Raw genomic sequence first — 15,669 nt, forward strand, 5'->3', positions numbered from 1 at the left:
TCATATGCACCCTTTCTGTAAAACGTTCAAACGTGTAATAGAAAACTCAAAATTTGTCTGTGATAACATTGCCCTTTAGGTGGTCAATACGCCTACATCGAGACATCGAGCCCGCGGACAGTCGGGCAGACTGCACGTCTGACCAGCCCGTTTAACCAAGTAACCGCCGGAGGAACCAAGTGTCTGAGGTTTTGGTACCACATGTATGGCGCCACGATCGGCTCCCTGCGAATTTACGTCTCCAAGCAGGGCGACCCCATCGGCAGCCCAGTGTTCCAGATGTCCGGCACACAAGGAACTGATTGGATTCTCGGCCAGGTATAATTGGTTAAACACAGTCGTAGACATAGTACACCCATTTCTTTGTATATTTTGAAATCCAGAGAGATTTCGTGAGAGAGCCAGGTTATCTAGGTTATGGTTCATATACGCAAGACAAGAACCCCCTGCCTTACTTCATCATTCTGTGTAATCCAAGACAGATATGAACTCATAATACTGGAATGGCAAATAAATGACAAAGTAATATCGTCATGGTGTAGGATCGAACTGAATTAATTGATTATTATGTATCATGTGCATTTTGCACATTGTTACAGTTACGTAACTACTGTATGTTGTTCGGGTGACGAGAAATCTTGTAAGCATATTACAGGTGGCTGTCTCGATATTTTCTAATGTATTCTCATTGTTTGTTTCTCTTGCTCTTTTTACTGTCTATTCCTTTACGTCACACTCCTTCCTTTCATAGTTTTCGTTATTAGGTTGATTGTTTATAACTTCAACATTCATCTAAGGACCTATACGATACAAGCTTGCTTTTCAGTAGGTTCCTCACATTTCATGTTTGCAAATCTGTCTTCTCTTGTCTTCTCTTTTAATTACGACGTTTTGTCTAGTCTTGTGTTCTATCGATGTGGTGTGTACTGCTAACGACACCTACAACATCGCTCATTTTATCAATTTCTAATGTCAATTCATGTCGGTTCATGAGATCATATACAGACCAATATTCTGATACTGCGGTAAAGAGAAAGTCTAGCTCTCCTTCCCCACTAGCACTATAGAATTAGGTGATCCGATTATCCTCTGGGATCATTATTTTTTTTTTCGCCCATATCAAAATTAACGGGAAAATCCTAAAATAGCTCATGGCCACTTTAATACAGTGCACTCCGGTTATCACGAAGTCTTCGGGACCGGTGGTGTTCTTTCGTTGTACCGAGAATTTCGTTATAGCCGTATTTAATTTGTTATAACGGGAGTGCATTGTAACAAGTTACATCTTGAGAGGGATCTCAACTACAGTTGTATATGAATGTATGTTTACACGTATATTATATATATAGTGTATCTATCTCGATATACATTGTAGGGATTTGTACATTTATTTGCATTATGTAGGTATGCGTACACGTTATTGTGTGAATATAATATGTTTATATACTCTGATTTATGTTTTTAAATTTTATTCTGACCCCTGTTTATGAATGCATAAATCCGATTACCTATATCCATTTTTGTACTCGTTTATTTACTTTTCCCTCGTCATTATTTGAATAAAGAAAACGTATCTATCCATAACCACGGAGACCACCTTACCCTTGATAGTATAACCACATGACAAAAGTGAAGAATGTTTCAGAAGAAAATGACAAAACCTAAGACATTTCAAAAGTATATGCATTTGGATACATTTATAAAAAAATTCCAGATTGTCTGACACTGAAGGAGAAGATATTACGTTTCCCCTGACAGGTGGATATTACTCGTCAAGATGCTGATCGATTCGTTGTCACTATAGAGGGCGTCGTGGGCACTGATTTCACGGGGGATATTGCAATAGATGACGTGCAGATATACAGCGGTTATTGTCCTCAAGGTAAGTGGAGTATTTTGGAGTAACATTCTGCCCAGTGAGCAGATAAAGGTCACAAAATGAAATGAGACAAAATTCATGACATAATGAAACACAGAGTAGGAGTTTGTTAACATGAAAGTACGTCATATTTTGTTTTCTTTTAAACGTTTTTGTTGTTATTTGTTAGTTGCATTGATTGGATGGGAATGTGATTTCGCATAATACATGGAAATTGGTAGATGAATCTGGTCGAATATTACAACAATGATGTTAATCCTCTATACGCGCTTATGTACAATAACAAAGTGTGACAAGAATTACATTAATGACACATTAATGAATTTTGATAGTTGATGTGACTTGATCCCAACGGTTAATATTGCAATAGCTTATCTTGATTTTGCATTACTAGGAAACTCGTTTAAGCGTCAATAGAGAACTCACTTACTTGAGGTCGCTATATTCGTTTATCTGTTCCCTGTTGTGTGCATTAATCACTTGCACGTCTAGAAAATACGTTTGTCAGGTTATAAGGAATTTGCAATATCCACTGTGTGATTGCTTTCGTTAGGGAGTTTTCATGATTTGTCTTTTACAATAACAGAAAAACAGACAATTAAAAAAAGAAGAAGAAATGAATAAAGATTGAAAGACAACTGTAAATCTTATCAAAATTCTTTTGTAATAGTTGTCGTCACGCCGAGCCCTTCTTCGATTCCCGCCATCGTCCAGTGCGACTTCGAGGACCCCGCCATCTGTGGCTTCTACCAGGACGTCAGCGGGACCGACGACTTCGACTGGCAGCGTCAGAGTGCGAACACGCCCTCATCGGATACCGGACCACCAAACGACCACACGTATGGCACTTCCGCCGGTAAGGGATTTATTTCAGTGATTTCATTGCGTTTATCAATATTTCATTTTTAATAAAAAGAATATGATTACTTACAGAAAATGTCCTAGAAAAAGTTATACACGTTCGAAATTAGATTGCATAATAGGTGTGAAGTCATGCAATATGCATGATAGAATAATTATTTATTTTCAAATTATTCATGGGATGTGCATACTCTTATAGCAATTTCTTGTTCAAAGGTAATCGGACACGAGTGGGTCTGTCTGAGCTCGACCCCCCCCCCCCCTTTCCCCTGGGTGAAACATTCAGGGCAATCAATTTCTTTTCGATGAAGGTTATTACATGTACATCGAGTCTTCCTCGCCTCAAGTCCTGGGTGACGAAGCCCGTCTGTGGACGCCATCTTACCCAGCCGCCGGTGGTCACTGCGTTGAGTTCTACTACCACATGTACGGATCCAGCATCGGAACGCTGAACGTGTACGTGGTGCAGAGCGGCGGATCAGTGAGCCAATCACTGCCCGCCTGGAGCCGCTCCGCAGACCAGGGAAACGAGTGGTACATCGCGCGCTTTGTGAGCACCATTCCCACTTACCAGGTGAATTTCGTTGACTTCTTTCTCTTAGTTGTACGGAACAGTCTTCCTTTCGTGTGTGAAGAGCAATTACAACAGACTTTCATTTGTTTCTTTTTAATAGGGGTGCAAAGTTATAAAATCATAAGAGCCACACCGCTTCGTTGTAATTTTCTTTTTGCGAGTTATCGATTGAAATACTAGTAAACAAAACCAGGTACTCTTTTAATGGTCCAAGACTTTCATTCTAAATTCTTCTATGTTACTTGTGTCGATTTTTTGTCCCCGCCGAACGAGTTCGAGCAGGGGACTATGAAACGGGCTCCGTACGTGTGTGTGTCCGTGTGTCCGTCCGTGTGTCCGTCCGTCCGTGTGTCCGTCCGTGTGTCCGTGTGTGCGTCCGTGTGTGATCAAAATCTTCAATTTGCTACTTCTCTGTCATTTATGAGCCAATTTTGATTCTGTTTGTTTTATATGATAGCACTACATGGGAGCTTTGAAACTTCTACACAGAATTTCAGTCGTGACCTTTGACCTTGACCTTTGACCTATATTGTACATTTTGCTACAAAATGCTACTCCTTCGCCATTTCTAACCCGATTTCGATTCCGTTTGCTTTATGTGATGGCACTAGGTGAGGGCTTCAAAACTTCTACACAGAATTTTGACCTTTGACTTCTTTGACCTTTGACCTTGATTTTTGACCTGTATTGTACATTTTGCTACAAAATGCTACTCCTTCGCCATTTCTTACCCGATTTCAATTCCGTTTGCTTTATGTGATGGCACTAGGTGAACGCTTCAAAACTTCTACACAGAATTTTGACCTTTGACTTCTTTGACCTTTGACCTTGATTTTTGACCTATATTGTACATTTTGCTACAAAATGCTACTTCCGGCGGGGACATATATTACGCACTGCGTAATTTCTACTTTTCCTTGTTTTCTGTATTCCCCTAAGATGGCTAAGCAGGTATACAATAACATTTCAGATTATTATCTCAGTAACACAGTTCAAATCAGGAATAGTTAGTTGCAACGTAAATACATGTATCTGTGAGGTTGGTTTTTAATCTAAATAAATGTTCTAAAGAGATTGTTTTGAAGAAAAAGCATAATCTTATAAAAGTAAGCAAAGAATAGAACAATACAATTATAGAAAACAACAATACACTACCCCCTCCAGGGGACATAAATAGCTTGAAAATACCAGTTATACTGTTAGAATTCGCGTTTCATTTCAAAAGCAGAGTCATAAAAAAAGGTCGATCTTTAACATCTCGTTCAATTTGATAAAATTTTTATAGGTTGTCTTTGAGGGCGTCGTTGGGTCAAGCTTCACCTCCGACATCGCCATCGATGACTTCAGAATCACAGACGGCACGTGTCTCGCTCAAGGTGGGTGTCAAGCAGGGCCGCGGAACGGGGGGGGGGGGGAGGAGTGGTGTTGCAGCCCCACCTACCCCACTTTTGGCTCGTAAAAAAAAATGAAAAATGAAAATAAATCACAACATTGATCTTGACCCCCCCCCCCGTCCTGCAGCCCCCATCGCACACTGAAAAAAAAGGAAAACAAAACAAAACAAAACAAAACACGTCAAGTCTGTGTCAGGGATACAAGCTCACACGTCATTCTTATGAATTATTTCAGTTTCAAGAACTGTCTAGGCGAAGTCGAAGCCATAGCTAATGGTATTATTTCCTTCCACAAACACTTCCCATCACATACAAAGCAATAATCCTGACACTTAATCCGTAAACTGCTGACGTAGGCCATTGATGCAACGGATTCTTATTACTAGCTAACTCCCATGTAGCATTATCTGATTTCAACATTCATTTGCCATGTTTGCTCAATATACCCCGGGATTTCCCATGACTTCCTATGATAACTGTTCTCTTTGTTGCAGGTGATTGTGATTTTGAAGACGATTTGTGCACCTGGACCAATGACGTCACTTCAGACGATTTTGATTGGATCAGAAAGCAGGCTTCGGCAGGCACGCCCTCTACAGATCACACGCTGGGGACTGCAGCAGGTACCTTCACTCGTTTTCTGCTGGACAAAAAAAGTTTTACGTTCAGATCCACGACATTCTGGCATGCAATTACTTAACTTTGTGGTTCTTCATTATGACATAACAAAATAGTGTTTCCCTCTTATTATTGCGATCTCTCTCTTTAACTTAAAGGCACATGTATTGTGGACACCTTTTTTTTTCTTTTTCTTTTTTTTTGCATGGCATGCATGGTGGATACGAAGTTGTAACTCATACTTATGTTAATGGTTAACATTTTCATAATAGTGTGTGTCTTGATGTGTTGACTTGTGCGATATTGGTAGAGTGGGCCAGCCCTACTTCTGACTTTTATTGTGACTTTTCTGAATAATGTTGTTGGGTTTTTTTTCTCCAAAACCCGACTTCAGGCTATTACCTTTATCTCGACACCACCAATCAATCCCCCGGCAATTCGGCCCGGCTCGTCAGCTCGCTCTTCACCGCCGCTCCGGGCACACGACGCTGCGTCACCTTCTGGTACTACATCGAGGGTGTGGATTCTGGCGCCATCGTCGTTGCTCAGGAGATCAGCGGACAACCTGACGTCATCAGGTGGAGATTAGACTCAACTCAAGGCTCGTCGTGGAATTATGGTCAACTGCCAGTCTCACAAGATAATGATTACAGGGTAATTATCGTATAAAATATGAATGTCTGTGTGGATGTATCTGTGTGTCAGTGTATATTAAGGGAAACGCCACCCCTGGACCTGCCTCGCGAGAGAGGTAAGGCAAGTGCTTTTTTTTAGTATAGGGCCTATGCTAGATGAATGACGCTAGAAGATTATTCTCTCTATATCGTTACCCTACCCTATATACATGTATAGGGCCAACTGTGAAATCATGAATTGCTGCAGTCTTCATATGCAGCGATGACGTCACATGAATCTAATCAGAATTTTAGAATTCGCAACTTTTGAACGGATTTTCCGATTTTCCTCCAACTTCACTGATGCACAATACAAATATACTCATGAACTTTCATCGCCCGTTAATTAATTCATGCACCTGTTTCTATCAAAAGCATCACAAAAAACATTTTAAACATGCCTTCCTGCTTTGATCTCATCCTCACAGCCGACGGCCATGCCATGTTTTAAGGTTTGCTGCTCTCTATTGTGTTTATTCAAAGGCATTTGAGTCTGAAAAGGCAGCTCAGCTACATGACCCGAAAGGGTAAACAGTTCTTTTGTCAGCAACGATGCACGATTACAGAATCGTCATCGCCCAAAAATTTGAATGCACAGATGCACATAATCAGGACGTGGCGGCGGTGATGATGGGATCAAAGAAAGACCTCCGTTCATAGTCCATAAGCGGGTCCATGGTTGGACTTGTACGAAAGATCATGCAGCTCGTTGAAAATGTTGCCCTCTCCCAGATGTGCGGAAACGCGCCTGGATCGGAGTCTGTCCAGAACATGCGGAGAGGTTGCCGAATGAAAACGGATCTTAATAAATTTGCGTTCCGGCGTCTTGTCCGGGCCCTAGTGGAGGCCAGGTTCAATTTTAATCGAGACCGAAATTTGCACGCAGAAATCAACTTTCCGACACCTTCGGCAACTTGGTCTGTTATTGTCATGAGGATATCGTAATGCGGGGCATCCCGCCTTTCTGCAACTACTTCATCCTCTTCTGCTCAAACGCTCCTGCTGAAAGCCTTCGTCGTGCGGGCAGCTTCCGGAAGGAAAACGCGGACCATGCAGACGCGGATCTAAGGCCCCAGTCACACAACAAAATACGGATCCTCAATGATCTACACGATGATCCGGGGAGTTCCGGGATAATTTCGACCGCGATGAAGCGTCGACGAGCGTTGATATGACTGTACACAATGTTATCAACACGGCAGCTACACGGATAAGGCCGGAAGAGCGCCGCGTCTACACGGACCAACACGGCATCTACACGGATCAACACGGCAGCTACGCGGCAGCCACACGGACCATCCCAGATTGCTCTGCCAACACGGCAGTCCCCGGATGACGCCGGATGACTTCCAAAAGTTGTCGAGTTGGCCTCCCCGAAGGCGTCAACACGGATCTCTCCCCGGAACACCACGGATCAGATCCGGGGTTCCCGTACTGATGCCTCAGTCACATAGACATCCCGGATCAACCCCGGATCTGATCCGGGGTGATCCGGGGAGAGATCCGTGTTGACGCCTTCGGCATTCTGGGACATCCGGGAGGACAACACGGCAACTTTTGGAGGTCAAAAACATCCGGCGTCATCCGGGGACTGCCGTGTTGGCAGATGCGGGATGGTCCGTGTGGCTGCCGTGTAGCTGCCGTGTTGATCCGTGTAGATGCCGCGTTGGCCGCGTTAGCCCCGTAGACGCGGCTCTCTTCCGGCCTTATCCGTGTAGTGCCGTGTTGATACCGTGTGTACAGTCATATCAACGCTCGTCGACGCTCCATCGAGGTCGAAACTATCCCGGATCTCCCCGGATCACCGTGTAGATCCTTGAGGATCCGTGTTTTATGGGGCCTAATTGCGAGCTTTACATCTGCGACGCAAAGACGCCGTTTTCAGACAAGGTATTCAGCACAACCCCGTGTGCGAGACACCTTTCTGAACCGTTGTCCATCCCGGCCGGAGGAGGCGCGTCGTTTAACATTAGCGTCGCAGATCTAAAGTTCGCTATTTATAGTAGATTATGAGTGCGCGGAGCTGATTATTGCGGTCAACACACGGAAGCATATACCTACAGGTTGTATGTAACATGTAAGATTTTATTCTCAAAATTGAATTCCGCTTTGTGTCAATAAGACGCAAGAAGTCTGGGGAAGGAAGGCGAGAATCTTATCCCGCAGCCGACCATCTTTTCTCTCTGATGTTAAAACCAGTGATTGTCAACTTTTCCCAGGACCCAATTAGGCCCTAAGGGTGAAAGCAATTGAGCAAAAATGACATTTCGCCTTTCTCAGGAGACTTTATCTTGGCCTTGCTAAGAAACATAAATCAGGCATCAGCCAATCAAAATTGGGTATTCAAAGACTTAATTAAAAAGTAGAAATTTTCGCGGTGTTGAAATTTTCGCGCATTTCGCGCAATCAGAAACTAGTGCAAAAATAAAAGCACGCGAATGTTTTTGCTTGCCATATGTTCCTGTAGTTGATATCTTGATACCGCGGACTTAAAAACACGCGAAACCCGATCTTGTTACCGCGCCGAGCGCGAAAAATTAGTCGCGCGAAAATATCCACTTTTACAGGTCCGAGGGCCTATTTGATTTTCTGACCTAAGTTAGGCCTGTCTAGGGGCCGCGGAACTAGGGTGCCCCCTTCCCCCCCCCCCCCCGCCCCAATGCGCGCGCGCACACACACACACACACACACACACACACACAAACTCGCAAAAAAGTTTAAAAAATATAGACCCCCTATATAAATCGGGGAAAAAAATAGACGACCCATTTAATTTCCAAAGGTTCCGCCCTTACATTCTTCGATCCCGTCTAACGGGGATCGAGAGGGGTGGGGAACCACTGACCCACGCGTCCCGTCCCCATCCCACATCCCCCATCCCCACAAAACCGTTATGCAACCCTGGCGAGCGGGTATTCCGGGAGCGTGTTTTTTTTTTTTAGACGACACAGAGTGGGGACCCTAAAAATCTATTGGGGACCCTATCCCTAAACCTAACCCTCATCCTAATCCTAACCCTAACCATCAAACCCTAACCCTAACCGTAACCGTAACCGTAACCCTAACCCTAACCATAAACCCTAACCCAACGTTTTTCCCATAGGTTTAATACGCGCCATGCCCCAATCTGTGCCGTCTTAAAAAAATAACGCATCCCGGCACCCGGTATAAAGATGGGGAGAGCGCGCGGGACTTCAGTACGATGTGAGAGGATCCCACGCCGGGCACGAACGAACAAACGCTAAACCAAGGAGGTATAATGGTCCTCTCATACCTCCTTGGATAAACCGAGCCTCTGCACTACTAGTATTCGTAAAAAAATGTATACTAGCCGCCGAGATAGAGATGAGCGCTAGCGAATGTTTGGCCTTGGTTCTCGATGTCACTGCTATAATAGTGCGTGACGTGCTACCTCTTCACTTCAGTCGTAAAAGCACAATGAGTGTTATGGGGTGACTGGGGTACTAAGTAAGTAATACTGCTATCATAGAGATAATCGAACTACTGTACATTAGTTACATCATGTTATTTGAATGTAATTAAACTCGCAGTTGAAAAACTGCACTGTTGTCCCTCGGACTTGTCCGACTACTCCGGGCGGCCAGAGGCCACTGCGAGGGGTACAGGTGGGGTGGTGGTGGGTGCCTGTCATTCAAGGTGTTGCACGCAATAGGTCTATAAACCATATTAGAAACTACGTGGGCGTAAAAGTTTGCCAATCAAGAACGGACGTATATTAAGACTCTAACGTTATTTGCAGTAGTCAGACAGAGGCCGCACTTGCCTCTGCTCGAGAAGATCGAAAACTTTGATATGGATTCTAACGTTGGGTTGATGATCGTGATGATCTGTGGAGTATGATTGTACATCCTATTCCTTGCAGATCTTGTGATCTCAAGTCTGCATAATGTTGGCCCAAACCATCACTACAGGCATCACAGTGGATTTACATACTTGCCAACTCTACCGCATTTGGCGGGAGACTACCGCTTTCAAAAGATTTCATTAGCATTCAAGCTAGCGCTGCTTGGATTCTACCGCTTTCTCAAATGAAAATGTTGGCAAGTATGGATTTATAACCCTAACTAGGCCGGGGGGGCCTCTGAGGCCCTCCCCCTCGACGTTCCGTGCGATGTATCGCAATCGCAAAAAGCTTTCGCCACAACGTTTCATGACTTTTTTCTTTCGAGTCTCGCGCATCTTTTGACACCAAATTTGCGACGCCCGGACAGGCGATTCCGAAGTTATGCATAAATATGTTCATGCACGCGGACCAAAAATTGCTCAAAAACGTGAATTCGTGTACAATTTCAATGCAAACTGTGCTTACAGGCAAATTTCAGAAAAGCATGATTATTTTGGTGTTTTATTGATTATAATCAGCGAATAACATATTTTCTTGTTCGGAGTGATGTCGTGCACAAATTTCATCGAAAAAACAATGAAAAACATAAAGTCGAAAAAACAAAGAAATACATAAATTCAAAAAAACAATAAAATACTTAAAATTTTTTTCTGATATCACAATTTTTTTGAATTACATTTGCTAAGGACACTAAAAAGAATATTTACACAAAAAATGTGCCTGTTTTGAGCTTTATTTTGTGATTTATACCAAATAGTCTGATTTCACGCATCATTATGCATAAATTAGCATAATTTAGCATAAATGATAACTTTTTGAAAAATTAACTTCAAGGTATTTTAGATTACATCATAGGCAATGTGTGTGCCAATTTTCGTCGCGATCGTGCGGTCGACGGCCGAGATCTGGAGGGGGGGCCTGGGAATGCTGTGTTTTATACCATTTCTACACTTGGCAGTGATCGAGAGCGATCTAATGTTATATGTTACAGTACTCGGATTGACAAAGATGTGACAATTTGATCAGTCTAATTAAGTAACAGCAAGATCTGCATGTTACATGCATTCACCATCATCTTTATTTTCTTTTTTGTTCATCTGCTATGTAATTTGACCAAAGTTTGTTGGAATATATTTTGTATGGTGTATGCATCCTATTCCAGTACAATGCAAATGAGCTAGGAGTAAAGTTACCCTCCAGTGGTGTGTTTTTATCCACCTTAAGATAGTCTTCAACCATTTTATTTTTCGTTTATCCCGTAGCTTGTGTTCCAGGGAGCGGCGGGTTCCTCCACCACAGGGACCATTGCTGTGGATGATGTCATCGTCACAGACAATAACTGCCCAGGTACAAAGGATTGGTTCAAGCTCAGCTGGAGCCCATAAATTCTTACATCATTCCTGTCAGAATTAATCTATGCTCTCTCCAGTGCTATTAAACAAAGTCTTCATCAGGCAGCATCAGTAACTGTTTGTTTGTAATTTCAAAGCCTGGTTATAGGCCTACACTGATGTTCCAATATCTGTTTGGTCTATGAGTTGGGGAAAAAAGAATTGTGGTATGATACACAACTTTTATCATGCCTGGAGCACTTTGGATTTTTTGTGAAGTTGAATTGGTGAATTATGATTTCCTTCGAAATTTTCTTTTCTGAAATTTGCAGGCCTAGATCAGGGTCCAAAGTACACAATCAATAATATGTTTAGAGAGAAAATGGAATTCACTATCAGTATGGTATTGATTGAAGTTGAATGATAGATTACCGGTACAATGTAAGTGGATAGATTATGAGTGCTAAATAAAACATTTTGATCATGATATGATAACTCATTATAAAGGAAGCCTGTCATGTAGCATAATTTCTGTGAACTTGTGTGTTCAGAGAAGTTTGTCTGGGCATTTCAGGCAATTCAGCACCCAGTAAGTTTGGCATTAGGATAACTAAATACCTCATTTGGATTGAACATCAGTCTATTAGTGTTGGCAAACTATGCAATAGACCATGTGTAGGTTTGGTTCTACATACCTGGTACCGTACGTTGTCACATTTTTATGAAAAGAGACAAAAAATGCACTCTTCGTTGCATTTACTTGGTTGGGGGTTACAGTGTATGCTGTGACTCTTTTCTTTACACATGACATGACAATCATCCTTGAGGGTCATGAAGGTACTAAAAATGATCATAATAGAGCTCAGCTTTTTGCACTTATTATTGGAGCCACCTTCTCCGTATCTGATACCCTTGCATCTATGGAAACTGTAAGCTTCCATGATGCTTCTTGATAATACTGGTATCAGAATTCAAAGAAAATTTATGACACGATATCTCATAGACACCTGACCATCATACGTAAGTGAATTCCAAGTGTCTTGACTGTTATGATATTCAATTTCTTCCATATGCTATCTACTTCTCCCCCTCCCCACCCTTTTCTGAATACAGTGCGCCCCTACAGTGCAGACATTGGCCCCACCTTTCCCCCCTCTAGCCCCATCCCCACCACTGCTCCCCACATCGTGATCCCAGCTGGGCCAGCTAACTGTGACTTTGAAGGGGGCCTATGCAGCTATGTGCAGTCAGGCAGTGACGGCTTTGACTGGACCAGGAACTCCGGCCCCACCCCAACACAAAATACTGGTCCTAGTGATGACCACACCCATGCAGGCAGCATCAGTAAGATGGAAAATGATATTCTGTATGTTACATATAAAAAAAAGTATGACATGCTTTGAGAAACTCAGAAATGGAATCTATTGACTAAGATCAAACATGATTGATATTAGGAGTTTGTTATTTTGACTTTTTGCCACATACATAATTATGTGTAGGTATGTGGAAACTGTATCACTATTAAGAAAGAAAAAAAACATATCTATTTATCTTCAGGGAAAATTTTGTAGCTTTTTTTTTCATATCCATAAGAGATAGCAAGAAATGATGAGATTTCTTCTTGCCAAAAATGTTTAAGGATATGCTGATAAAGTTCAGTTAATCGTTTAGATCTCCTGTGTTTGCATTTTGCAGGTATTGCTGGATCATACATGTACACAGAAGCAGATACCACCACCGTCGGACAGACAGCTCGTCTGAATAGCGCCCTCTACAGTCCCGTCACATCTGACTCCTGCCTCACATTCTGGTATCACATGCATGGCCAGAATGTCGGGACACTGAATGTCCTGACGTCGTCTGGATCAGCGGAGACTGTGCACTGGACACGGTCAGGCACACATGGTGACCAGTGGCTAGTGGCCAGGGTACCCTTCTCTGGCACACAGACCTACAGTGTGAGTACCTCAAAATTTGTCCTAACTTTTCATAAGTAGTGCACACAAAGGCATGTACAATTTAATTAGTATCTGAAAGACTTGACCGAAAGATCGGTCAGTATCTGGTCGTTGGGGATATGTTCTGCAGAGACTGCCTCTGGCTTCACAGAATCCTCTGGAGGAGAGCCATAAATGTCAAAAATGATAGAAAAAAACTCCTCTGGACATGATATTTCTGTCTACTGTAAGGCATATTTTACTCCAACAGCTTACATCCTTTAATTATTGCCAGACTGATATTCATATGCTGTGCAAAAATATCGAAGGGAAACTTGAAACATTATTGCTGTATTGGAAGGGAATCATGTAACATGCTGTTTTGTCATTCTAGATCAGGTGTAATCTACAAAAGTCTATATGATGATGTATAGCTAATTAGCAGACATCAGAATGGTATAAGATGCTTAGTAAATTACAGGGTTTCAAGTCTAGTTGGTGGTTAACCAGTAGTGTCTGCCTGCTTTGTTCACTGAGTGGCACACAAGCTAGAGTGTTTTTTTTTTTGCTCAGACATCTGAAAACTAATTTTCAAAAGAATAGAGATTACCTAATCCCCCTAAGCCCTATTGTGTCACCATGGCCTTTCTGTTGGACTGAGGCACATTGCTACACCTCATTGACCTTACTAACTGGAGTCAAAAGGGGCCTGAGCTTTCGATCCTAGCAGAATCTTCCTCAGAGGCAAAATGACAAGCAGGCAGGGAAAGCAATCACAAGGACTTCACACAATAGGAACAGTCAGGGACAGGCTAGGGACACAACAAAAGAGACAAAAGGAGGGGGTAGGAGGTCATGGGCAAGGAGCCCAACAGGTAAAGGGAGGGGGATTAGAGCAGGAGAGTGGACAGACAAAAGGCAGAGGAGGGTCAGTAAGGATCCTTAGGACCAGGGGGCAACCATTGAAGGAAAAGGATGAATAGGGAGGCAACATCAAAGAAGATAAGGAACAACAGAGGGATAAAGAAAGGAAAAGAATGAAATAGCAACAGCAAGGGGAAGGGAGGGGGGTGGGTAACTGCGGAAACAGTAAGCCCTAAAAGGTGTACCAAGAGGAGGCAAAATGAAAGTGAGAGTCAACCAACAATTGAAAGTTATCAAACATATACAATGTGTACATCAAAGTGTATTAATACACAATAATGGTGATAATAACAACAACAATAATGATAATGATATTGATAAAAGAAATTATTGAGATAATAATTAAAGCACATAAGAAAAAAAAAGGGGGGGGGGTTCCTGACCATACTAACTTTGCAACTAGGTCAAGTTTGGATAGATTACTGACTTCTGATGAAAGAGGTTGGCAAGATTAACTGAGTGCCTGAAGACATTAAGGTTTAACCCCTGTTAGTACCATCAGTCACCTGCTTGAATGTTTTACCAATGTTATTTTGAATTGGTGGAGCTGAAAGGGTTAATCAGAAGAAAAAGCTCATGCTGTGATCAGTGTAATCAGTTTTGCACAGTTATCCAGTTTGCTTGAGTGTGTATATTTGTATATGTGGTAGAAATATAATCCTGTGTGCTGCTCTAACTGGTTGATCCTTCCACAGGTTGTGTTTGAAGCCGTCATGACGGGTGATCCAAGCAGCGACATGGCCATTGATGACATCCTTCTTGAAAACCAGGACTGCCTGGCAGGTAACTGTTAATGATAGTCTTTTAATGATCACTCTGCATCCCCCAAACACTCCTCACAATCCATGTTGTACTGGCCTGTCACTTATGACTGCACAGACACATCCAGATGCTGTTGTGTGTGGCGAGAAAGAGGATCCTAACTGGCAATATGTGAAACAATGTCCATAACACAATCTTGTGTTAGGAAAAAGAAAATATTAAGCTACCATTGTTAAAGATAAGTAGGTTGTTTTCCATGTGCTTTTGCATGTATCTGTTTTGATTCTTTTTGTCAATGACCAATGTAAGATAATTCAAATAGATATATAATTGCACAAGTACAAAGAAATAAATGATTGTTTACTAATTCATGTGACATTGCATTCTCAATTTTACCACAGGGGAGCACACTAATGAAAATCTGTTCCGAATATTGTTGGAATGATGCTTCAAAATTACATGCTATACCGGTATGTTGACATAACTTTCTAAAAATTGTCAATCACTTTTATTTCTTGATTGATCTTTCATTATGTTTTAGTTAATCATTATTATATTTTTTATGTCTGTGTTGTAACTCAGTTACTCCGAGTCCAGGAGCCTTCAGTCCGATGTGTGACTTTGAGTATGGCTTTGCCACCTGTGGCTATAGCCAGGAGTCTGTCCTGGATGATTTTGATTGGAGTCTTGGGACAGGGCCACAAGGGCCATCCACATCGGGGCCAAGTTCTGACCACACCACAGGCACTGCGGGAGGTAAGAAGGGCTGACTGGAACTTGACGAGCTTGGCACTACACTACACTACACTACACTACACTACACTACACTACACTACACTACACTACACTA

General features: G+C 42.3%; 1 protein-coding gene across 1 annotated transcript in view; it reads left to right on the plus strand.

Annotated features, from left to right (window-relative positions):
• The first annotated feature begins 201 nt into the window (after nucleotides 1-201).
• The window catches only part of LOC139718795 (MAM and LDL-receptor class A domain-containing protein 1-like), a 40,477-nt gene continuing 25,009 nt past the window's right edge, over nucleotides 202-15,669 (plus strand). The window contains exons 1-12 of the mRNA XM_071630259.1: nucleotides 202-318; nucleotides 1,759-1,882; nucleotides 2,550-2,735; nucleotides 3,052-3,314; nucleotides 4,600-4,690; nucleotides 5,203-5,331; nucleotides 5,721-5,980; nucleotides 11,128-11,212; nucleotides 12,310-12,540; nucleotides 12,892-13,154; nucleotides 14,753-14,840; nucleotides 15,402-15,575. Coding sequence (XP_071486360.1) covers nucleotides 202-318; nucleotides 1,759-1,882; nucleotides 2,550-2,735; nucleotides 3,052-3,314; nucleotides 4,600-4,690; nucleotides 5,203-5,331; nucleotides 5,721-5,980; nucleotides 11,128-11,212; nucleotides 12,310-12,540; nucleotides 12,892-13,154; nucleotides 14,753-14,840; nucleotides 15,402-15,575 — 2,011 coding nt within the window. The remainder of the gene's footprint in view (nucleotides 319-1,758; nucleotides 1,883-2,549; nucleotides 2,736-3,051; nucleotides 3,315-4,599; nucleotides 4,691-5,202; nucleotides 5,332-5,720; nucleotides 5,981-11,127; nucleotides 11,213-12,309; nucleotides 12,541-12,891; nucleotides 13,155-14,752; nucleotides 14,841-15,401; nucleotides 15,576-15,669) is intronic.

The sequence above is a fragment of the Diadema antillarum genome, unplaced genomic scaffold (genome assembly GCF_040938485.1).
Source record: "Diadema antillarum isolate AM-2024a unplaced genomic scaffold, OU_Dant_1.0 scf00000099, whole genome shotgun sequence".
NCBI lineage: Eukaryota > Metazoa > Echinodermata > Echinoidea > Diadematoida > Diadematidae > Diadema > Diadema antillarum.